The following is a 25,263-nucleotide window of genomic DNA, read 5'->3' as shown; positions in this document are numbered from 1 at the left end:
TTAGTTCATCCTGTTACCTTCATCCTGCAAAACCTTTAAATAAATGGGTTTGGAAAATGGAGCTTTAGAGCTTATAGCTATTTTGTTTTTTTCTGCGGTTCATTTATTAATAATTAAATAGCTAATAATAATTTTTAGGCCTATGCATGATTCCTATTTATTTATTTATATTTTTATATCATTTATATTCTTGCTATTTATATTATTTATATGCTTATTCGCCTTTAATCAGGGGTTGCCACAGTGAAATGAACCACCAACTTATCCAGCACGTTTTACGCAGCAAAAACATCCATACACTCTCGTTCACACTCATACACTTTGGCCAATTATGCTTATTTAATTCAACGTGAGTGTGAGGGTATGGGTGTTTCCTAGTGTTGGGTTGCAGCTGGAAGGGCATTCACTGCATAAAACCTATGCTGGATAAGTTGGTGGTTCGTTCCGCTTTGGCGACCCCGGATTAATAAAGGGACTAAGCTGAAAAGAAAATGAATGAATGAATGAATGAATGAATGAATGTTATTAAATTTAATATTAACACTGAATGCATTAGCATTGGCTGTTGTGCCAAAAGTTACAGTTAAAATTAAGCTTGCATTAAGCAACAAATGCTAAAGCATAGATCATGTAGAAAGCATGATGGTATGAAATTTAACCCTGCTCTCTTGGCCAGTACTGAAAGCCTTTCCCTGCATTTCAAGCTGGGGAAAAAAAGTATTACAAAATCACTATGGTTGCTGTGCAAAATGATGATAAAAACTTTCTGCACCTACTGTAGTATTTAATAACATTGAGAGTTCAAGAAACATGTGAAATATGTTTTCATGTCTCCCCCTTTGCTAGTTTGACAAATCATGGTCTATAATTAGCACTGTTGCTTAGCTGGAATGGCCATGGAAGGCTGAGTTGACAGAGCATGCTCTCTCCCCCAGTGTTTACAGTCAGACGCGAAGCAGCCAGCCTGTTTGTGTCGAGGTAATGGACGAACTGTTGCCTGAAGGCAGACACCACAGGAAGCCAGAGATCTGGTACGATTTACTGATGCATGTGCTAATATAATGCTATGTGACTAGCCTGTGACTGATAAAACAATAACTGTCTTTCTGTTGACGTGTCAAAGCATTGACATGTTAAGCACTGACCCTTGGGCGAGATAAAAATGACTTGTGCATACAAAATTAACTTTCTGTATACTTTTCACTAGCGTTAGCTAATTGTTTGTTTTTTCTCTCTTCAGATATCCTTGACCCCTTTTTAAAGACCTCCAGGATGTATTTAGACAACGTGTAACACTTCGCTAAGTTTTAAGCTATCTAAACACAGAACTAAAATGGATCTGAGAGCCAAGCATGGTTTAACGCTGTTGGAACAGCTCAACCGAATGCGGGATGCCGAGCAGTTAACAGACGTGGTTTTAGTTGCTGAAGGTGTAAGCTTCCCATGTCACCGTGCAGTGCTTTCTGCCTTCAGCCCTTACTTTCGCGTAATGTTCACCTGTGGCCTGCGTGAATGTTCCAACCGTCAGGTGGTGTTAAGAGACATGCCGGCCCCAAGCCTGGCTCTCCTGCTGGAATACATGTACAGCTCCAATCTTCCGCTCACTGCAGACAATGTGCAGGGCATCTCTGTTGCGGCTTTTCTTCTACAGATGGACGATGTGTTCAGTCGTTGTCAGATCTACATGATTGACAACATGGATACTACAAATTGCTTGGGAATCTACTATTATGCCCGGGATCTAGGAGCAGAGGAGTTGGCCGACCAGGCTCAGCGCTACCTGCGGCAGCATTTCACTGAAGTGTGTTATGGGGAGGAAGTGCTGGAGTTAGAGGCACACCAGCTCGGGGCGTTATTGAGCTCGGACGACCTCAACGTTTCACGAGAAGAGAGCATTTTGGATGTGGTGATGCGCTGGGTGAAGTACTGTCCCGGAGATGTTGGGTCAGAGGAAGAGAACCGGGCCAGGCACCTTCCAGAGCTACTAAAGAAAGTACGTCTTCCACTTGTGGGTGTGGATTACTTGAAAGGGACAATGAAGCGTAACACAGCACTGCTAGCTGATGCTGAGTGTCTTCAGATAATGGAGGAGGCAATTGAAGCAGCAAGCTTGGATTCAGATGCTCCACCTCGACGACTGAAGCTGCGCTACGGTATGGAGACTACGGACCTGCTGCTCTGCATTGGTAATGAGGGCGGAGGGATACGCTCACGTTATGGAAGCTACACTGAGCGCAGCTTCTGTTATGCTCCCACCACTGGTCGGACACTTTTTATCACCTCCCCACGATACGGTGAAGCGCTTGGATATGTCTTTGCTGGGGTGGTGACTGAGAAGAATGAAATTGTGGTGTCAGGAGAGCTAGGAGCCAGAAAGATGGCAAGGCATAAAGACAAAAACGTGGAGATTTTCATGTGAGGTTTCTGGAGGAGAAAATAACAGAAATACTTCATGCACTAAAACTGATCTGATTATTAGTTCATTAGGGCAGTGCTTCTCAACCACATTCCTGGAGGACCACCAGCTCTGCACATTTCCCAAACCAAACACACCTGGTTCAGATCATCAGCTCATTAGCAGACTTACAGACCTGTTATGAGTGTAACAAAGGAAAAATCCAAAGCGTGCAGTGTTGGTGGTCCTTTAGGAACATGGTTGAGAAACACTTCAATAGAGTACCTAAAAATTGGTCACATATTTAAAGGGATAAAGTATAGTTCACAAAATACTGACAATTCTGTCATCATTTACTCAACCTTCACTTGTCACAAACCTGTTGGAGCTGTTTGAACACAAAAGAGGATATTTTGAAATATATTGGAAACCTGTAACCATTGACTACCAAAGTATTTGCTTTACCTACTATGAAAGTCAATGGTTACAGGTTTCTAACATTTTTCAAAATATCCTATTTTGTGTTTAACAGAAAAAGGAAACTCATAAAGGTTTGTAAATATTTGACAGTGAATAAATGGTGAGTCAGTTTTAATATCTGGGTGTACTAAAAAGTACATAAAGTGCATTGCTATGTTTCTTTCAGGTACAACAAGGAAGCCCAGGGCTCCTGGAAGCACTTGAGCTCAGCGGAATATCGTGATTCTTATGCACTGAGCTCTTTGGGAGAAAATCTGTACCTGATTGGGGGCCAGATGAAGTTGAAAAACCAGTACCATATCACCAATAGTGTTGAGCGCTGGTCTCTACAAGGTGGGCCTTGGCGTAGTGCTGCTCCTCTGCCAATGCCACTGGCTTATCATAGTGTAGTTCGGATGAAGGGCCGCTTATATGTGCTTGGAGGACGAACACCTCAGGTAATTTACCAAATTTTTTAAAGTCTTTATAGTTTAATCTGCAAATATATCACACAAGAAGAGTCGTGAGAATGATGCATGGACAAAAACAAAACTTATAACTGCAATTTGGAAAGTACAGCCAAGTGACATGACAGTTTGTTTACTGCCTTCTCTCTTTCCCTGTAATGCACCTGCTCTGCCATGTCTCATGAACGACAGTCATTCCGCACAGATGACGAGCCTGACCGTATGAGTAATCGCCTGCTTGAATATGACCCAGAAACCAACAAGTGGAATGAACTTGGTCCTATGAAATTTTCAAAATACCGTTGCAGCGCAGTCGCACTCAATGGAGAAATCTACGTCCTGGGTGAGAATGTCAACAGCAGGACTAGTTGAATTATTTTAAAACGCAGAAGTTTTTGAAATATGGGTAGGGGCAGATGCAATCTGAGGACATTTTTTGCAATTTTTGCGCAGATTTTTAACAAATTTACGAATTTATGTGAAATGATTTTGGGAGTATCATAACTAAAACCTTAATATGTGAAATAAAAAGTAATATTTTTTTAACTTTTATTCAATGTTTACAATATAAATCCAATTAGATTCACTTTACTTGGTAAAAAAAAAACAAGTCTCTCATATGATATATCTACTAATAGACAGAAAATATTACTTTACAAACTGTATTGTAAATAAATCATATGAATATTTTCATATTAGTCAATAATACTGCAAAAATTTATTTAAAAACTAAATAAATATACATTTACACACATTTACACAAGTAAATAAACAGAATCAATGATGGGCTAAAAATCTTTGGAAATCTGCGCAATTCTGCATGGCAACATATGGGATATCATTTCAATAGAGTGAGACCTCTATATTAACCTGATACTTCTTACCAAAAGAAGCTTATGACAATAGTGATGATTACAGTGCTCTGTGCATCATCACTAAGGCATAAGAAAGCCTTTGATACTTTTTGATAATTAATGCTTTTTTAAGTTCATGATATGATATATGATCTTCATTAAATGGGTCACCCCCCGCCCCCCCCCCCCCCCCCAAAAAAAAAAATTTAATCAAATTAAAGTTAATACTGTACTGTAAAATGTGCTCCTGTTGCAGGAGGTATTGGATGTGAAGGTGTGGATCGTGGCCAGTCACGTTACTGCCTTAATGTAGTGGAGATCTACAACCCCGATGGTGACTTCTGGAGAGATGGTCCTCCTTTGCCATGGCCTCTCCTGACACTTCGGAGCAATGCATCAAACGCTGGTGTTGTTGATGGCAAACTTTATGTCTGTGGATACTACAAAGGGGCAGGTAAATATGTATTGTACAATTTCACATTCAGTCTACTTAGTTTAGCCTTTAACCTGCAGGCAAATTAATGCAAGCACCATGAACTACACATATTCAATTAAACTTTGAGAACACTTGTAATAACATTGTGAGTACTTCACTCTTTCCCAAGATCGTCATGATACCATCACTAAAGACATCCTCCAGTTGGATCCATGGGAAAATGTATGGACTGTGGTGGCAAAGCAGGCTCTGATGCACGACAGTTATGATGTGTGTTTGGTGGCAAATCTGAACCCCCGTGGACTCATGCCTCCTCCTGCTGACTTGGTAGAGGAATAACACTCTTCAACAGATTTCGCATTAAACAAATAATGCCTTTAATGTCATTCACAGGATAAGAGGATTTAGATAGATCTAGAGAGTGTAAAACTTTCTAAAATAGATATGAATTTGTACTTTAAAATCAGTTAGGTTTGTAATGCTGTATGTGCCTACTTTGATTTGATTTACATTTGTGGATATGTGATGGTATGAAATACTCTTACAGGTTAGATTAAGTAACACTCAGCAAAGTTATGCTAAAATATAATTTTACTTAACTATAATAGTAAAAATACATTGCATGGAGTCACACAATACATATATGTACTGCAATTTATTAAACATGTTAAAGTTTCAAACTTAAATTAGATAAATATGTCATAACTGCAAACCAAGTTGAATATATTTGAAAACTATTTTGTACTTATTTAAGTTATACTGACATTTGTTAAGCTACACATTTCTGGAATAGGATTTGTGAAAAAATATGACATAGGTTTATATTATATCAGTATGTGCTAAATAAACAGAAAAATATTGCCAAAGCACAGAAACAGAAGGTAACATCCATGGATAGAAAAGTGGTTAAAGAATAAGTTTCACTTGTTCAAAGGCAGTCTGAAGTTCTATCTTCCTAGAAAATTAAGTATTCTCCATCTTACTCTGAGTCATTGGTAAAGTCAAAGAGCTGCCAGAGGCCTCCTTCTCCTTCAGTGACACAAGCTTTAGGTTCAGGTGCAACATTTTCCCACTCAGCCATCTTGTATTCCACCATCATTTGGGAGCTGCCTGTGTCCTCAGACCACAAGTTTAAGGGATTTAATAATTGTTCAGCCACACACCTACTGACTGGTGCAACTGGGGCTTGCTTCGGTAATCTTGGATGATCCTCTTCAACATTTTTTTTGGCAAATTTCCAGTTGTCAAGAGAAGAGAGTGGTACTCTGTCTTTTTGTTCACATGGAAGGTCTTCACTTTGGCTGTCTTCTGAGAACTTTGTTGCTCCTTTTTTTCTCACTGCTTGTCTTTGTGGAAGAACCAAGGCTCTCCTTTTCCCCCGGTAGTTTAGTGCTTTTTGGCGCCTCTTAGATTCTTTAAGCCGTGGCATGGCATTAGTGCCTAATCTATTCTCTCTCACAAACATTGGTTTTTCAGACTCCAGGGGTCTATCTACAAATTTTCTTCTGTGGTCCTCTGTGGATGCAGTGGACTGATCATCCACAAGTGGGATAGAAGGTCTGCTCTCAACTAACTTTTTGCACCAAAATTCCTGTGAAGCATCAAGGAAAACCTCTTCAGTGACTAGTGTCTGCTGCGTTGGTACAGGCAGAGCATGTGCATTTCTGTTTTGTGTCTTTTCTGTTGTAAGAGGACATTGGTTCTGTTCTACAGCTTTTCCTGAATAAATGACAGGCCTGCTAAATATCATCTTTTTCTCGTCATGTTTTTCAGCCGACATTACACAGAACCTTTCAAACAGTCTTGGTGATGTCTGAACCTCACTGTCAATCATCCTGGCAGAGCCAGGTCCTGCTGTCGGCTTATGAATAGAAATCAAAGTGCAGAGTTGAGACAGAATTTTTCCCAGCATGCCCTGCTCTTTGCTTTGCTCTGCTTTCAGGGCTTCCAGATCTCGTTGGAGGTTAAGCATATTTGAGCTTAATTCTTTTGCAGCCAGAGCACTCTAATTGGATAGAAAATAAATGTGGCGTAACTGGCTAAATCAACACAGAGTACATTCATAATACCTTTAACACAGATTGTTTCAGTTATAATTGCACCCCTTACCTTGGCTTCCCTGTCTGTTAATTCTGTTTGTGTTTGGTTCTGCAGAGTCTCAAACTGACATGTTATACCCATTTTCACACTGTTTAAATAACCTTCAACTGTAATGGAGAACAAAATATCACAGGCTATGAATATCTAATGCATTTCACTTTTTTTTAGACATCCATCTGCTATTGAAATCTAATCCAATACTATCTGTTCAGTAAAACTAAAAACATACTTGTTTTTGAAAAATGATCCATTCTCTCTACCAAAATGTTCCTGGTAATGTCATTACTTCCATCAAAGCGGTTTAATAAGGTCTCTCTGGTCTAAAAGGGAATAGGTAAGTGAAAGTCTAGTGATACTGAAACCATTAAACATGCATGTTTTACTTACATTTTCCAGATATTCCTGCAGTTTTAGAATTCTATTAGTAAGAAATTCCCTAAAAAGGGAAACAGTTATATAACAACATGTCAGGACAGAAACTAAGCTATGTAAAAATTGCATTAGGAAACTTAAAAACAATCACCTGATTAAAAGATAAATAGTTTTTTTTTTACTGTAAGGATCAAGAGTAAACACCTTTCATATTTTTCTTTGGCTTTTCTCTTCTCTTCCTCAAATCTGTCCAAGATGCCAACAGATTTGCCACTGGTGAAGCTTGGGAATTTCCCATCACTGCCAAACAAAAAAGGCTTAGAACTATAACTGCTGGACACGGTCATTTCCTTCATCTGCAAAAAATGTAAACAGTTTAATATTTAAATAATATTGACAATACTAATACTAATTATTACTTGCATAACTTAATAAAATAATATACATTTCTCTTTCACATCGCTTAAATGTGTGAATCAATAAAATAAAACTATGCAGAACGCAGTCATCATTTTGCACAAAGTAAAACAGGGCATGTTCTACAGTCAAAATAAATCCATAGTTCAGGACCGATATGTTTACCTCCTGTGAAGTATGTTGTGAACCTTTGCTCTGTCCACTCATCTCCAGAGAAAACCCTTGTGAATTGTCAGGCCACATTTGGGATCCCAGCAATAACTGAGAGTCAGACAGGCTGGAGTAGTCACTGGTTCCCGGGCCCTTACTAGCTTTCATTCCTCTGTAACAAACAGTTTCGCATAAACACTCATATAAACACTAAATTGTAATGTCAGCTTTACGTGGTAAATGTAAGTGACAGTAAAAATCAGCTCTAGTACAGAACACAGGCATGAAACATACCCAGAAGTTGAGGGGATGCTCAACATCTCCTTTATATTCCAGACACTGGGCTTCATTTCCAGGCTTTCAATGTCAACACACTTATTTTCACTATAAATAATCCACAAGAAACCAAAAACAATAATTTAGACAGTGACTTTTGTTTAAATGTACTCTAGAATTTATCTGAGCGAACGTCAGTTGGTGTCGTAAACAAGTTACGCGCGGCCACAAGGTCATCAAAGCTGTGCACGTTTTCTCGTAAACTAGCGAGAACACAAACATTTCACGAGACTACAATTAATTAAACCATTTAAACAAACAGAGGCTTACCAGAAATTACGTGTTTAACAAGCAGCAATCATTCTGAGGCGACATAAAAAATATCCTGTGTCGTTGGTGATGACCGTTACCGTTAAATTTTGGCGGGACGCAGAATTCAAAGTTTTTAAACAGCTGTAAGTGACGTAAAACCAGTTTCCTGATTTCCCCCCAAGCATTACAGATCTGTAACGCTAGATGGCATCATATATATATATATATATATATATATATATATATATATATATATATATATATATATATATATATATATATGACTGATATTGATTTTTTTGTAATAAATATGAGGAGACTTCATCTTTAATAAAGACACATCTTTACACATATTTTGGCATTTTACATAGTCTACTCGGTCAATTTATGTGATGAAGCACAAACATTTATCAATAATAATCGTTTAGTGTTCAAAATCTTTCATTTTTTTGGGAAATGTACTTTTTGGCTTTACTGTATGTCCTATTTTTGTTTATTTAATTTACTTATTTTGTTAACTTAATATTACATTCATAAATGTAGTTACTAATAAGAAGCCCAATTTAAAATATTGGTGACTGAAATATGCTTGTATATTACCAGCCATTCTCTAAATAAGAAAGCCCTACACACTTTAAGAATGTCTGAACTTTGTGAATGCATTTATTTTATTATTACAAATGTACATTTTGTATATTTAATTTATGTATTTAATTTATTCTTTCCCCCTGGCATGTATATAAATTGATTTGTCTTATTGTAAAATTTGCTGTTTTATTTGTTTATTTTGTTTTCAATCAGAAGAAAATATTTAAATAATGCAAGTAAAATATTATAGTTTGTTTGTTTATTAGGTTTTGATCTTTGATGTGTCATTTTTGTATATAAGTTAAGCATTTCAACCATTCAGGAAATTATTGTTCTTCACACGTCTTGATTAACGTGCATTTTAATGACAACAATTCTGTTGGGTTGCAGCTTGAAGGGCCTCATCCGCTGCGTGAAACATATGCTGGATAAATTAGCGGTTCATTCCGCTGTGGCGACTCCAGATTAATAAAGGCACTAAACCGAAAAGAAAATGAATGAATGCATAAATGGCACTGTGTACTCAGTATCATGTGAAACTTCAGGGGTGACCCCAAGTTTATTTTAGCATTTTGTAAATAATTGTTTAGCCATTTAGGGAATTGCAACTTAATAAGCACGGTGGTTTATTAAATTAGGTAACTTTATTAAAAAACAGGACATTCTGTATGATCACGTGAGACAATAATGTGACATCTAAAACAATAGTGTGGTGAAACAGTGTAGTTTTAATGGTCTGTTTTAAATCTACATACTGTAAAAATAGATTAAATCCCAGTAGAGTTTACTAATCTTGCTAATCATTCTGACCGACATACTGCTCTGTCTTTATGCGTCAGCTGTGTGTGTGTGGTTCACCACATACACACCACGGTGACCTTAATCTATCAGTGGTACAGCTATTAAACTGTATCCTAGCAACCAAACCATTTCATAATAAAGGTCATAATTTAGAAAATGTCTTGCAATACAATAAACTTTCTTTTGGTTTCTAAATTAAATGTTTTGTTACTCGCAGCGCAGCACGAACATTAATTAAAATTAGTTATAAATCAGTCTAATGATGGTTATCTAATAAAAGCAAATCTGATAGCAAAGCTTTAAAAGCGAAAGACTCGTATTATGGCAGTGAGTTTTAATAATCAGGAAGTAAACTCCCGTGTCAACAGATTTTTGACACATCAAAACTTGCTTTCACGGGTAAGTGCAGGTGTTAATTGTCACAAAACGTCTTATGTCGTCGGTAAACGAAACAATAATTGCTACTGTTTTATTAAGAGAGTGATTAGCATCCTAGAAATTCTCATAGCAAGCTACAATAATTAGCCCGTTGCTCAGTAAACAGACTGTTGAAAAACTTGTTTGGCGGGGTAATCATAGCTTGTTTATCATACTGTATGGATTTATAAATGGGGCTAAAACGTTAGTGATCTTAATGGTAAAATTATATATTTTTAATAACGTTACGCCCATCGACATAAACAGAAATCTCAGTTAACGTTATCATTGTTGAATTAGGGGCCAGTCGTGTTTAAGCAATCAATGTCTTCAAAAAAAAAATGTGAAGGCTCCCTCTTGATGTTGGTCTACATATACACAAATATATAAACATTTAAATGACGTTATCAGAACGATTTACCTCCAACTGTGGTATTTTAGACCATAAAGATAACAGGCTTCAGATCCATATTGACTCCATCTAACCCACAGGAGTAATCTCATCATGAGTAGAGCCTACTACATCATCAGTGCTGTTCTTTATGTGTTAAAAATTCCAGAGACCAAGGTATCTTTTGTCTAATTTCACTCAGTTTGTGAGAGCAGTAATTAATGTGAAAACATTAATGTAGTTCCATGCTGTGAATTGAATGTATAATAATGTGCTAAGTTTGTTTCTGATGTATCATGTTTTTCAGGCTCTGCTAGATAACTCCAATGATTGCTGTGAAACAATAAAGAGAATGAATGAATCCTGTGCAAATGTTTCACTCTGTGAACCTGGTATGTTTCATAAATGTGCCTTATATTTGGAAATACAAACTAATCAGATTAATATGTTTATGTACATTTTGTGTTAACTAGTTCTGTGGAATTTTGTATATGACTGATAAAGCTAGAGTTTCGCTATTTATATTGATTGTGTGGTTGAATCATTCTCTAGGGCCCCGTCATGTTCAGGAAAATGGTACAACTTTTTGTGTGCCCTGTGCCTCAGCAGACCAGGGGAATTCAACTTCACTTAACAGTAGTAAGTGGACATTAGCTGTAAAGTATTGATGATTGCATATACAATGGACTTCGCTGCACACATTATGTTTTGTTTAGATATTTACTTTACAGTTTGGGAATAAAACTAAACACTAGGAAATTCGCTTTATTTAGTATATTGTTTATCTTTTTATTTATTTTAATGCTTATTTTTGATTCTCTTTTTAGCAAGAACTAATCAAATTCCAGTATCTTTAATCACAGTAATTGGTAAGTTATTACTATCATATGGGATTGAGGTTAAGTTGGTTTTACATTCACACATTCACTTTCTCCTTAATATTATATTTTCAGAAAAGGATTCTTTGCCAATTCTAAAAAGTGAAATCATATTATCTGCCAAAGACTATCAAAGTATTATTCTGTCAAATAAATAGTGCTGATGTTGTTTTGAAGTCACACTTGCATGCAATTTCAGGCCGGATATTCAAAGTACCATTGAAAATAATATAGTGAGCATGTCGCAAGTTGACACTGAACGAATGTGTGAATATAAAACCAACTTTACCTCTATTCATATATGTGACCCTGGACCTGGTTTTATGTCACATGGGTAAAATATATATTTTGTGAAGATCATGTTCCATCATGAAGATATTTTGTAAATGTCCTTCTGGAAATGTATAAAAACCTAAATTCCCATGATTGATGTGCACTGATAAGGACTTCATTTAGACGACTTAAAGGCAGTTTGTTTTCAGTATACATTTTTTAACCCTTACTTTCCAGATTTTTAAATTGTTGTATCTCAACCAAATATTGTCCTATCCCAACAATTCATACATCAGCGGAAAACTTTATGCATCTTTCAGATGATGTATCAATCTCAATTTCCCAAAAATTCCCCTATGATTGGTTCTGTGGTCCAGGTTTACATATGAATAATGCTATTCACATTATAAAGATACATTAATTATATATAAAATATGCGTTGAAGCTTTTTTTTTTTTTTTTTTTTGTTATGTGCATTCATTGAATTTATTCTTGGACATTATGTCTGTAATGGCAGGTGGTCCAGGTGTAGCAGCTTCTGTGCTTCTGGGAACTCTACTCATTAGCCTTGGCCTCATCCTCTCTGTTGCATCCTTCTTTTACCTCAAGCGTTCCAACCGCCTCCCTGGAGTCTTCTACAGGCGCAATAAAGGTAAGAAACAAAAGTCATGCCAATATTATAAATACAAGCATAAGAACCTGTTCAATTTTTATTTGAAATGAGGTCTATAGTTTGGTTGACCTTGTTTTCCGAAAGTTGTGGGGGGGAAGCAATTATTCTGCATGTTTGTGGTTTGTAATCTGTGTCATTTTCCTTTATCAGCTTTTATATTCCAACCAAGTGAGACGGTAAGATGTGTTATTATGTTTTTAAAACATAACTGTATGGATACAAAAGATACAAAAGAACTTGTTTATTTTTCTATCAAGGCTGTTATGATTCCCGAAGCTTCATCTTCAGGTAAGAAGAATTTGAACTTGAAGAGAATTTTGAAATATTTTAAATCTACTTACTCTCAATTGACTCAAAACCTTTATGAGTTTCTTTTTTCTGTTGAAAATTTTGATGAATGCTGGTACCCACTGACAAAAAAAAAATGTGAATACTATTCAAGTCAATGGCTACTGGTTTTCAATGAAACTCAAACAGGTTTTGAGCAACTAGAAGATGACTAAATGATGACATTTTTAATTTTAGGTAAACACTCCCTTTAATCTATATTTTCAATTTAATAAAAAATTAGGGCCTTTTACACAACACTGTTTGCATGTAAAATTGGAAAGATTTGGATTAATTAATTAATTAATTTACACAACAACAACGTTTTAAATGGCTAAAAAAAGGCTGACTTTAAAAGTACATCATAATTTCTGTATAAACCACAAATTTGTGCATATATTTCCCATTTTCAGTCTGTATGAATGCATATCTACTTGACAACCAAAACAACATTATAGGACTACAGGGGTCTGTTCTTCATACCTCGCTTAAATGACCTTAGATGATTTGGCAGATCCTGGATCTTTTAATCAGGATAAATGATCTCTGGCTAATTTGGTTCCTCAAACAAGTTTGTGAATCAGATAAAAATATCTGGATGAACTGATCTGAGATCGCTGCGTGTGTTGTGAAGGACTGATCTATATATCCTCAAAATAATGATCAGCAATGCAACGATTGGCTGACGGCACAGTAGCGTAATGACATCATTCAATTAATATTCAATTATCCATGTGAGCAAAATTGCATAAAATTCGTAATAAACGGTTTGTTCAATATGATACGCAATAACTTTCCACCTTTGTTGTGGGATGCAGGCTTTACACTTTCATGTGTCAAATATTTATCAATTTATTTTTGTTTTGCATTTAGAGCAGATTTTTCTTTTTTATAGTAGCCTATTCAAGTTTCATAATCTGCATAAAGTATAACTGGCTGTTTAAATAAATTTTGCATCAAAATGCATTTTGATATCATATTAGCTGTCAAAACATGTGCATGACTGCATATTATTATTACTCCAAAAGAAAAAAGAAAAAAAAACTTGAATATTGTGCATGTCTATTATCGCACACAAGTTGTACTAAAGCTGGTACCTTAAAAAAGTACACGTTTGTATCTAAAAAGTCCATTTTGATAAATGTTCTCTTTGAGCCCCTTGACTTTGTGCTTTTATTTCGGAGTGCAGATTACATTTACAGTATATATATTATTTATTTCTTAAATATATTTAGCTATTTACTTTTTTCCCCACGTGTATACAACTACTACTGTAAGAAAGTATCAGAATTTGGTACATACTTTCAGTATTACCTTTGCTTGAAAAGACTCAATCTAATCCAGTTTATATGAAATAAACCTGCTCCCGAGCAAGTCTGAGCTACCAGAACAGAGTCTTGAATGAAACGATCCTGGATCGTGTCAAATCGTAAATAACCAAATCCATCTAAATGAGTAATCCACGTACGAAAAACAGACCCCGGGACCGCATGTGTGCAGGCATATAAACAATGTTTACAAAGTGACATCACAAACTACTGGACTGGACATTCATTATACAGCATGTGAACAGAGTTTGTTTTGACAGCAGTCTAAATTTGAGACTTTTAAGAATTGCTATTATTTTCAAGTATTATTTGCAACTGTGGCCATTTCCTTAATGCGACATCTGTTAGAAATGTCCGATTATTAAACACTTGCAGTGAAACAGCTCTGTTTAGTATTAAATGTTTTATACTATTCCCTTTTCATTATCTGCAGTTCGCAAGCCAAGATATGTGAGGAGGGAGAGGCCTTCAGCGACGTCAACATCCAACAGTGCTACCGTGGCAACAGGGGCAGTAACTAAGGTATACAACGTGTGACCAGCCTCCGAAGACCAGGTGTGAGGCCCCTTCTGTCCCAAGGCACTGTTTCCTTATAGGATTGTTCACTTTTTCTCTTTTTATTTTGGTGAAAACTTCCTCCTTATTCATGTAGGCTACGTGAGGAACTGCTCTGTCTTGATGACGTAGTCTTTTATGCTCCTTTCTTTTTAGTTTTCTTTTCACCGATGTCAGTTATTTATTTCTATTTATATATTTTTCACACAAATTATCGTTTTTTTAAGAGACCAGGTGTTGCACTACTAGAGTATTTTTGATCGTTAAGCTGTTCAATTGAGTTCTCTATGAATTTTGTAACGTTTATATTTATTACCAGTATTTTTTGTGTGATAGTACTTTTGAATCTCGTGACAACTGTAACTAGGCTCCAAAATAAGACTTCCACAGTTAAATTTGCATTTAAGCAGCTCTTTAAATCATATCTAATTTAAAAATATATATAAGAAAATTTTTATTTTTGAAATTCTAACCTCAATGCCACAAACATTTGCTATATATTACCCTGTATGAGCATTGAAAACTCTCATAACTTGGGTTTCCATGTTAGCAGCATATTTATGTTATACCAGATAAAATATGTGTGCATGAAACAATGCCACATCACTATATTCAACATGAAGCATCAGACCCGCACCAAAGAAGTTTGCTGGAAATGAATACACTCAAATTCGCTAGGCCTTAAAGTTGCAAACATGCTGTTAATACACAGTCTATACAGTAAGAATGGTATTACAAAAACTGTTGCCAAACTATTTACTTACCCAATACTTTCACTGTATAAAACAAAGTGCCATTATGAGAATGTGCTAATAAATAAAAACCTAGTCACCTTTTTTTGATTTTGTACATTTTTACAAAATTAGAAAGTAAAAGTATGAAAACTTGGCGTGTATTATTTGGTAAATTTACGGTTGGAAAAAAGAGATCGTTGTTGTGTCATAAAGCGAGTGATGCACTGGTATTTCTGAGAAAGTCAGTTATCTTTTTTACTTTATTTTGTTGATGTTTATTGCAAATAGTGGCCTTTAATATGCCATATCATCCTCTATGCCTATATGAATATATTTATGGTTTTCTGTGTAGTTCTCATTTGTTGTAATGGTTCTGTTTATTTAAAGCATTGTGCTTGTTTTTTTCTACTTGATTTTAGGAGGGGGGTTAAAACATTTTGTAAAATGGATAATTTTTAGTATGCTGGATTAATAAAAAGGATGGAATGTTTACTCAAGGTGATGGTAAATGATATTGTAGGTTTACATCAGTGATGCTGTTTTAAGAATATAACCACTTTTAACATTCATTTATGTCATTTTATTGGCTGTTGTGCAGCAACTGGAAAGCATGTCAGTGGATTTTGTATATGAATTCTGTTTAGATGGATGCTGTTGACTTTTATTTAAATTTTTTTTGTATGCTTGTGTCAATGGAGTGAGTATTGATCATGTTGAATCATATTTGATGAAGATTTCAGTGTTTACAGAAATAAAATATTTTGATTTATGAGAAAAAAGTTTGTTCAGATTATTTTTTAGTAGATAGCTTGGCAGAATGTGCATGCTATGATTAGAAACGATATTGCTTTTAATTCAAGGGTGTACATCTAAGGGGACTAATGAACATACTTTAGATCGAGGAAGCAGGAGCTGCAGTTTAAGGTGTAAGTCAATTTTACCTCTGTCTAATAATTAGATATTGTAGATATTTATATTGTAAATAATCTTCTTAATGTTTAAGAATTGGTGTCAGGTAAAACGAAGGTAAATATTAATATTCTAAACCATCTTATATTAAAAATGGAATCAAATATGGGTTATATTTAAACTAATTTAACATTGTGCACTGGAAAGACTGAACATGCAATGAACCTTCACTACTGGTGAGTAGACACTATCATTGAACTAACTGGCTGGACATTACAAAGTAATTATCCTGCAATGAGCCACAGTGCAGAAACTAAACAGTCCAGCAGTGACTGGTGTCATCATGATATAAAGTGCTCAGCATAATCGAGTACAACCCATTTTAAAAATTAATATTTTTATCAATTTCTCAGTGAATAGGCAATATATTTTGGTGCAATTAAACAAACAGATTTATTAAACGTATATATTTATTAAAATAATATTTTAGTCACCAAACATATTTAGAAATTGAAAGATAATAAAATTTAATTCAAGCAAAATATTGCAATTTTTTAATTATTTATTTATTTTTTGCTTTATTTTTTTCTCTTTTAAATTTGTATTTACCTTTTTCTCTAACATATAAATTTGGGTGTACTCATTTTTGGACAGTTATCGTAAGTTATTTTGTTAGATAATCTCCAGATTTGGCTTCAGTACTGACTAATCTGATGTACGTGCACAAATATAATATTGTATAGCTTCCTATTAATATATGAATTTAAAATATGGATTTGTGAGGGGTGTACTTATATATGCTGAGCACTGTACATTAGAAGTTCTGGAAAAGTTTGGGAGTGGTGGTTATAAAGCTGTTTTTAGCAGTTTAATTGCTGCCAAGCACTATCATTGCGTTATCATGTGTAGAATAATTATTAAAATAGGCGCATATTAAGTTGGACTTGAATCAAAAGCAATTCTGTATAATCAGACTTAATTATATTGTGATTGGGAAACTACTCTTTTAAATGTGTCCATTCACCAGTTTACATCTGTCATAAGTAAACAGATGGAAGGACTTTGATCCCATTTCCCAATAATATTATAAGCACTTCCTTATAAAACACAATGCTAGATGTGAATAGAGCCAAAAACAATGTGTCAGACTTTCCATTTGCTAAAACCACTGTGATGTTTGTCATGTCTCACTATATGACACAACTGCAAATACACACATTTCTAAGGGATTAAGACATTTGGCTCAACAATAGTTGGCAAACTATTAGTAAAATACACAATACTGTACATACACATTCAGGACATTTATGAGAACACGTGACTTTAGTTGCACATGTAAATATATCCCAGTTATTTTTCCTCATCTGGCAGCTTATCTCGAAGAGAGGCAAAAAGTGGTATTATATTTGATCATTCAGAAGTCATGTGACTTGATTTGTTTGAATTATGGCCAATTTCTTGATTATGTTGTTTCTGTTATGCACGTGTGGTTTCTTATCAGTAACCAGCAATAAAGCATTGCTTTGTAGGACCAATTTAACAATGACAGTAAAGTTGCAGAATGTTGTAGCTTATCAAAAAGATTTGTTTACAAGATTATATTGTTTATATGTTTATATAAACAAATCCAACTCAATTAGATTGTATGTAATGCAATTTGAATATACAATTAAAAATGTGACCCTGGACCATTTCATAGGTTACACCGCTATATTTATGGTAATAACCAAGTTAACACTTTTAGGCAAAATTATAGATTTTTCTTTTATGTCAAAAAAATAGAATATTAAAGATCATGCTCATTGAAGATACTTTATAAATGTTCATACTGTAAAAATATCAAAGCTTTACCTAAAACTATTACCTTAATTTGGACTAATTTAAAAGCAATTTTCTCAATATTCAATTTTTTTTAACCCTCAAATTTTCTAATTGTTGTATATCTTAGCCAAATATTATCCAATTCTTACATCTTTTTTTATCAATGTAAATTAATATACACTACCTGACAAAAGTGTTGTTGTTGATCCCAGTTGTTAAAGCAGCAAATAATAACGACTTCTAGTTGATCATTGGGAAAAGTGGCCCAAATTTTCTTTTTCCGATGAATCATTTGTTGAACTGCATCCTAATCATCACAAATCCAGGAGAAGACCTATTGGAACCCACATGGACCCAAGATTCTCACAGTAATCAGTCAAGTTTGGTGAAGGAAAAATCATGATTTGGGTTACATTCAGTATAGGTGCGTGTGAGGAACCTGCAGTGGATGGCAACATCAACAGCCTGTGGTATAAAGACACTTGTGCTGCCCCTTACATTACAAACCACATACTTCAGCCTCCACATCAAAGTTCCTGAAAGCAAAGAAGGTCAATGTGCTCCAGGATTGGCCAGCCCAGTCACCAGACATGAACATTATTGAGCATGCCTGGGGTACGATGAAGGTGGAGGCATTGAAGATGAATACAAATAATCTGGATAAACTCTGGAAGTCCTGCGAGAACGCTTTCTTTGCCATTCTAGATGATTTAATAAGTGATTTGAGTCATTGCAGGGATGTATGGATGCAGTCCTCCTAGCTCATGGGAGTCATACACAATATTTAATTTTTTCACTGCAACATGACTTAATATTCTATACAGTACATTATTTCTATTAAGTGACAAGACTTTTGTCTAAGCAAAGTCAGACCTTACTGTCCTAATTAAGTAATCAAAAATCAAGCGTAATCTACTGGTATTTGCCTTTCATGTAAGCCACTTCTGATACCAAATGATCGACTAGAAGTCAAGTTATTATTTGTTGTTCCTAAAACTTGGACAGGTGACAAGACTTTTGTCAGGTAGTATCATACATAAATCCACATTTAATTTACAATAATAACTTGTTTCATTGTACAAGTTCTATACATGCATCTCAAGTGCCTATTTTTAAAGGGATAGTTCAACCAAAAACATGCATTCTGTCATCGTTTACCCAATCCACTCGCCACAAACCCTGAGTTTCTTTCTTCTGTTGAAAGAAAAGAAGTTATTTTGGAAAATGGAGTAAACCTGCTAACCACTGACTTCCATACTATTTGTTTTCCCTATAAAAAGTCAATGGTTGCCGTTTTCTAACTTTCTTCAGCATTTCTTCTTTAGTGTTCAACAAAAAAAGGAAACTCATAAACATTAGGAACCAAAAGAGGGTGAGTAAATAGTGCGTAAATGCACATTTTAGGCTGAACTATATCTCTTTAAGAGATGTCTGTCTGGATGAAAATAGTGTTAGTCATTAATTCCCCACAGTGTGATATGAATAGTGTGAGCAACCAAGGCCTGCTTTGTCATCCTCAATTCTCCAGCCTCCATGCTTTGTCATCCCTACGTTAACTAAGGTATTGAATGACAAAGTACAACCTAATACTGTCAGAAAACCTGTTCCTACTTCCCTGTCTTAATCATCCCTCCCTCTTTTCCATGCATGTATCAGTCGATTTGTGGGGGTTGGGAGAGAGTAAGCAAGGTAATGATTTAAGATTTTACTCACTTCAGTCACAGCTCAGAAGTAGAGTTCAGACTTCTGAAGAGCAGGAGAGAGCAGTTTTACAGCTTTTGGGGAACTTTTCAGGAATATCTCAGTCTGCGTCTACAAGAAGAAGCAAGCATTAACAAGATTGAATATTGTCTTCCCTTTAAAAGGTAATCATTTTTTCTTGCTTTATATACTTTATTTACAATAACCCAACAGATATGTTTTGTTTTTGATCCATGCTTTAATCATTTGCTGTTGAGCCAGTATTGTTATTATTATTAGTCTCCTTGCATTTTAAACCCATCAGTCAATTTTAGAATTTGTTGAGGCAGTTCTAATTATATATAAAATGGATATATTAAAATGGATACTCGTATATTTTGTCTAGTAATGGTACAAATGTAAAACAACTGAGTCATGGTGAACTGTTACACATGATGCTGAATATTTGTGAAATGTTCTGCATGATGACACTACCTGTCTGAAACACATTTGCATATGATTTGTCTCCGCGTATCCTTTATGACACAACACTTCAGTAATGATGCCCAAATCAATCACATTTATGTGCCGTCAGATATCGACAGCTTTAACCGTAACTATTTTAGGATTCTAAAATTCAAATTTGCTTTTTTCATTCACTTTAATGGCAAAATAAACATTTGAAGCACTTACTTCTTATTCAGTCTGATCTAATCAAAAGCATCAGAATAATAAAGGTATCACTTTTTTATCAGACTTTTATTGACCGTAAACAACTTTTTATATGTACACTAGCAGTATTAGTGGACAGTCTGCTGATACATGCGTATTTTGATGGTTTTGCAACAGACATAGCACTGACTGCAATTTAGTCCAATAAACTAATTCCAACCTAATAGATAATTAATCCATTTGGACCCAAATAATGATTATTAAATAAAAGAATCATAATCAACTTAATTTTTTATTACATTTTCAAGAATGTCACTGGTTCGAGTCCTGGTTTGACCAGTTGGCATTTTCTGTGTGAAGTTTGCAATTTTCTCCCCATATTTGCATGGGTTTCCTCCAGGTGCTCTGGTTTCCCCCACAGTCCAAAGACAATGCTGTATAGATGAATTTGATGAGTTAAAAGGCCTGAATTTGTGAGAATAATTGTATGGAAGGGCTTCTGCTGTGTAAAACTTATGCCGAAATGGTGACCCCTGATAGATAAGAGACTAGGCCAATGGAAAATGAATGAATGAATGAATTTTATGATGCTGAAACTGCATTTACCACTTTTTCCATGAACTACAAATGAAGTAGTTCCCTGAAAACCAAATTTTCATACAAAACGATAGTAAAATGTATTGGGCAGAATTTGCAGATCATATCACTTTATAAAAACAATGTATTTTTGATAAATAATGTATCTTTTCCACACTGAAAAAAATTATTTAAAGATGGTTAATTGGATTTACACTTTTTTTTTAAAGTAAGTGGTTGTAAACTATTTATTTGGGCTCAATTTAAACAAACAAAATAAGTTGAACATTACTAAATTTTATTTGTTTGTTTCCAACAGTTTTGCAGACATCTTTTTTTTCAGTGCATGTCAAAATGAACTTGAGTGTTTAAAAAAAAAACACTTAGCAGCACATTAAGCAATCCATTTTAGGTGAAGTTTTCTAAACAAATTTCGAAAGGAGCTTGTGATATGATTGACTACGGCTGGCCTCTCATCTATAATCAGTAATAATTCAATCATATAGATTCAAGCTTACAATAAATAGACCGATTTTGCCCCACTGCCTTATCTTCCTTTTGGAAGAATCCCCCCTTCCACCCTATCTCCTCCTATTCCTTCCTGTACTAAAGGGAGCTCTCGAGACCTACCTGATCTCAGATCCCCTTATATGCTTATTGACCAGACGGGAGCCTTGGGCTCAGTTATCTCCGAGCTCATGGTTCTCTCCTGGGAGAGCATGCCAAACCTGCTATTAGCGCCAAGCATATCCCCACATAGCAAAATTTCTCTGGCCCATCTTTGTCCCACAAGTTGGTTTTGTGGTTTCCCACAATTTCTGGTTTGTGCTTTTTCTCAAAGTGACCTAATCGGTAGAATTTTTTTCTTCACTCAGAAATAATTTTAATGTATTTTAAATGTGGGTCAAGACACATTACTTTACCAACAAATAGATTTTTAACATCTGGGCCAAATACTACATTTTACATTAGGCCCAAATCTTGTGTGCCAAAGACGGTGCCACCTCTGCCAAACCCGAGACGTGTTTGGCCCACATGCTGTATGCCAGTGCCGGATGAATACCTGCTGTACCAGCTTTGTCAAATCTGGGCCAGAACTCTTTGCTACCTGGGTCTAAGTGTGAACTCTTGAAATAAATTTAGATTTTAAGTTCCTTTTTCACCACAATTGAACCATATTTTGTGAATTTGCTCACTGTACACATAGCACTTGTTGAACTAAACTCATTTGCTTTATTTTTCATTTCAGATTTTCTTCTGAGCACAGAATGGGAGAGCCAGAATTGTCCCCAGTAACACGCACCAGTTCATCACGACACCAGCACCAGAGCGCAGCCTCCAGAAATGACCAGGACAATGCCTGGGATGCTGATCCTGAATGTTCAATCTGCTTTTGCGCCTACGACAACACCTTCAAGACACCGAAACTTCTAGAATGCACCCATACCTTCTGCCTGGAGTGCCTGGCACGCTTTGTGGCCATTTCCCCAGAGCAGGATGGCACACAAATCACCTGCCCACTTTGCCGCCAACCAACATCCGTGCCTGAACATGGCACCCCAGATTTGGCCACCAGCGAAGAGGTTTTGGGTCAACTTCCGAGCGACAAGCAACAAGCGGAGAGAGTTTACCTAGATGGAAAAAAGCTGTGCTACTCGAACCCAATGATACCCAACTGCGTCTGCATTGACATCGGCGAGCAAAAACTAGAAGAGACGGTGAGAAGAGAAGAGACGAGAAGGAGGAGTTGTGGACACCGGCTGCTGCACTTCTTGGGTTTTCATGGAAACTGGAAGAGGCTTGTGGTCTTCATCATAGTGCTCATGGTGGTGTTCTTCATTATACTGTGGCCTCTCCAGTGTTTTGTCACTTCAGGTTCCATGACAGAGTGCTTCGGGGAATCACCACAGATGCCAACAACATTTGCAGGTCCCAAACCGACATTGAGCTCCTGAGCCAAAAATAAAAAAGACAGAAGCATATTTTTATTAAAAATATGAAGAGTTTGAATTGTGAACTGCAAAACTGGAAAGGACTTGACTGATAAGCTGACTGCACTACGCCAAAACAGCTTCACATGTCAACAGAATTAATAAGTGATTTCCGAAATCTTGCTTGAAATTGCATTGTTGTTTTACGCACTTCGTAAATGACTTTGTCAATACATGAAATAATTTACTGTGTTTTAAACAGATGATCATAATGAACACAAAGGTAGAACGTTTTTATTTTGTGCATTGCTTTGAATAAAAGCATCTGCTAAATGCATAAATGTAAATGATAGACCCTTTTGAAATAGGTTTCTGTTTGCAGGTGTGATTGCTATGACTGAAACTATTTAAAAGCATTGCACATTCTGTAAAATGATAATGAATCAGAGATTCATTTTTATTCTTTTGTACACTGCTTATTTGCAAAATTATTGTTTGCGAAATTATTTTTTAATGTGTATATTGTGAAATTAAATGACTGGATTGTTAACAATATATAAGTATTATTTGTGTAAACTATTAATTGCATTTAATACTTTGTGAAATGAATCTTACTGTGTCTATTTCATTGTTTACAACTAAATAAACTATATGAACATTGCATATTTTATTGCATTTGTTTATTATTATTCTAATGTGCGCATACACACAGCTAAGAAAATTAATATCAGGAGGCCACTTGAAAATTCAGAGTTTCTCTGGATTTACTGAATTTATAAGTATGGTTTGAGTAAAATAATATTTGTTATACACTCACTGGCCACTTTATTAGGTACACTTTATTAGGAGTGCAACAGCTAGTTAACTAAAATTTCTAATCAGTCAATCCCATGGTCAAAGGGACTTTGAGCGTGGCACGGATGTTGGTATTTTGGTATATTGGCTGAGTATTTCAAAAACTGCTGATCTACTGGGATTTTCCCGCACAAACATCTGTAGGGTTTACAGAGAATGGTCTGAAAAAGAAAATATTCAGTGAGCGGCAGTTCTGTGGGCGCAAGTGCCTAGTTGATGCCAGAGGTCAGAGGAGAATGGCCGGACTGGTTCCAGCTAATAGAAAGGCAACAGAAACTCAAATAAGCACTCGTTACAACTGAGGTATGCAGAAGAGCGACTCTGAACGCACAACACATGCAACCTTGAGGCGGATGGGCTACAGCAGCAGAAGACCACACCGGGTGCCACTCTTGTCAGCTAAGAACAGGCAACTGAGGCTACAATTCACACAGAGTCACCAAAATTGTACAATAGAAGACTGGAAAAAAACTTGCCTGGTCCGATGACTCAATTTCTGATGCAACACTCGGATGGAAGGATCAGAATTTGGCATCAACAATGTAAAAGCATGGATCCGCCCTGTCTTGTATCAATGTTTCAGGCTAGTGATGATAGTTTAATGGCATAGAGGATATTTTCTTGGGACACTTTTGGCCCATTAGTACCAATTGAGCATCGGGTCAATGCCACAGCTTACTGTCCATGTCCATCCCTTTATGACCACAGTGTATCCATCTTCTAATGGCTACTTCCAGCAGGGTAACGTGCCCTGTCATAAAGCACGAATCATCTCAGACTGGTTTCTTGAACATGACAAAGAAGTTCAATGTACTCAAATGGCCTTCACAAGTCACCAGATCTCAGTCCAATAGAGCACCTATGGGATGTGGTGGAACGGGAGATTCACATCATGGGTGTGAAGCCGGTGTGGTGCTATTATGTCAAAAGGGATCAAAATCTCTGAGGAATATTTCCAATATCTTGTTGAATCTATGCCAAGAAGGATTAAAGCAGTTTTGAATGCTAAAGGTGGTACAACCAGATACTAGTAAGGTGTACCTAATAAAGTGGCCGGTGGGTGTATTTTATAAATGTTTCAAAAATATAATATTTTCTTGGTTATTTTTTGCAGAATTGTTTTTGATTTATGATTGAAAATGAGCAATATTCCGAACCAATATTGATTTCTTAAAGGAATAGTTCACCCCAAAAATGAAAATCCTATCATCATTTACTCTCCCATGACTATTTCCAATCAAGTTTGAGTTTTTTACTCTGATAAACGCAAAATAACATATTTTGAAGAATGTTGGAAACATGACAAAATAAATAATATATATGCCAAGGGTTACAAGTTTCCAACATTCTTCAGTATTTCTTCTTTTGAACACTGTCTTGAAGTATTCTGAATTTAACATTTGTATTTTGTAATCTAAAAACAAATTATAAACAATGAATGACAGCTCAATCTTAAAATTTAATTGTGGCTGGTGGTTTTCCCCTCTTTCATTTTTCTGACAATATTTATTAACTTTGGTGAAATTTTCGTCACAGGCCCTTGTTAATTTTCTACCCTGATTTACAGTAACACTTGAGGACACACCATTTGCCTTTTATTACTATAGATAAGTGCT

At 35.7% G+C, this 25,263-nt stretch overlaps 4 protein-coding genes across 15 annotated transcripts; 3 read left to right on the top strand and 1 right to left on the bottom strand.

The window, feature by feature from the left end:
• The first annotated feature begins 970 nt into the window (after positions 1-970).
• On the top strand, positions 971-5,292 carry kbtbd12 (kelch repeat and BTB (POZ) domain containing 12). The gene is given in 6 exon segments (NM_001033917.2): positions 971-1,031; positions 1,241-2,415; positions 3,042-3,312; positions 3,514-3,664; positions 4,432-4,629; positions 4,781-5,292. Coding segments are annotated over 5 exon segments (1,872 nt in total). The 5' UTR covers positions 971-1,031; positions 1,241-1,333; the 3' UTR covers positions 4,951-5,292.
• Positions 4,965-10,772, bottom strand: iho1 (interactor of HORMAD1 1). Of its 6 annotated transcripts, none has more exons than XM_087255680.1 (9): positions 8,257-8,424; positions 8,146-8,189; positions 7,945-8,034; positions 7,666-7,822; positions 7,288-7,439; positions 7,099-7,147; positions 6,941-7,031; positions 6,721-6,818; positions 4,965-6,616 (listed from the first exon to the last, which is right to left on the bottom strand). In XM_087255680.1, the coding sequence occupies exons 3-9, from the start codon at positions 7,998-8,000 to the stop codon at positions 5,591-5,593; spliced, it is 1,629 nt and encodes a 542-aa protein (XP_087111806.1). In that variant the 5' UTR covers positions 8,001-8,034; positions 8,146-8,189; positions 8,257-8,424; the 3' UTR covers positions 4,965-5,590.
• si:ch211-157b11.12 lies at positions 9,956-15,982 on the top strand. Of its 7 annotated transcripts, none has more exon segments than NM_001326426.1 (9): positions 9,956-10,026; positions 10,537-10,612; positions 10,743-10,827; positions 10,988-11,074; positions 11,263-11,304; positions 12,104-12,238; positions 12,410-12,435; positions 12,517-12,547; positions 14,348-15,982. In NM_001326426.1, coding segments are annotated over 8 exon segments (573 nt in total). In that variant the 5' UTR covers positions 9,956-10,026; positions 10,537-10,549; the 3' UTR covers positions 14,452-15,982.
• A 3,545-nt stretch (positions 15,983-19,527) lies between these two features.
• On the top strand, positions 19,528-23,455 carry LOC101882926 (RING finger protein 223). The gene is made up of 2 exons (XM_087257760.1): positions 19,528-19,798; positions 22,111-23,455. The coding sequence occupies exon 2, from the start codon at positions 22,130-22,132 to the stop codon at positions 22,814-22,816; it is 687 nt and encodes a 228-aa protein (XP_087113886.1). The 5' UTR covers positions 19,528-19,798; positions 22,111-22,129; the 3' UTR covers positions 22,817-23,455.
• The last annotated feature ends 1,808 nt before the right edge of the window (positions 23,456-25,263 follow it).

Source organism: Danio rerio, chromosome 6 (genome assembly GCF_052040795.2).
Source record: "Danio rerio strain M-AB ecotype USA chromosome 6, GRCz13ab, whole genome shotgun sequence".
In the NCBI taxonomy this organism is placed as follows: domain Eukaryota; kingdom Metazoa; phylum Chordata; class Actinopteri; order Cypriniformes; family Danionidae; genus Danio; species Danio rerio.
Note: the sequence above shows the minus strand (reverse complement) of the source record. Positions and strands in the feature narration are given on the sequence as shown.

What these genes read in the sequence shown, in the direction of transcription:
- si:ch211-157b11.12 (XM_087255672.1), top strand. Translation starts at nt 10,550, where the DNA reads ATGAGTAGAGCCTACTACATCATCAGTGCTGTTCTTTATGTGTTAAAA. An exon ending in TAAAAATTCCAGAGACCAAG is followed by an intron (nt 10,613 to 10,742) that starts GTATCTTTTGTC and finishes CATGTTTTTCAG; the next exon opens with GCTCTGCTAGATAACTCCAA. An exon ending in TATTCCAACCAAGTGAGACG is followed by an intron (nt 12,436 to 12,516) that starts GTAAGATGTGTT and finishes TTTTCTATCAAG; the next exon opens with GCTGTTATGATTCCCGAAGC.
- LOC101882926 (XM_087257760.1), top strand. Translation starts at nt 22,130, where the DNA reads ATGGGAGAGCCAGAATTGTCCCCAGTAACACGCACCAGTTCATCACGA.
- iho1 (XM_087255679.1), bottom strand. Translation starts at nt 10,551, where the DNA reads ATGATGAGATTACTCCTGTGGGTTAGATGGAGTCAATATGGATCTGAA. An exon ending in CTAAAATACCACAGTTGGAG is followed by an intron (nt 8,035 to 10,465) that starts GTAAATCGTTCT and finishes GATTATTTATAG; the next exon opens with TGAAAATAAGTGTGTTGACA. An exon ending in CACAACATACTTCACAGGAG is followed by an intron (nt 7,440 to 7,665) that starts GTAAACATATCG and finishes CATTTTTTGCAG; the next exon opens with ATGAAGGAAATGACCGTGTC.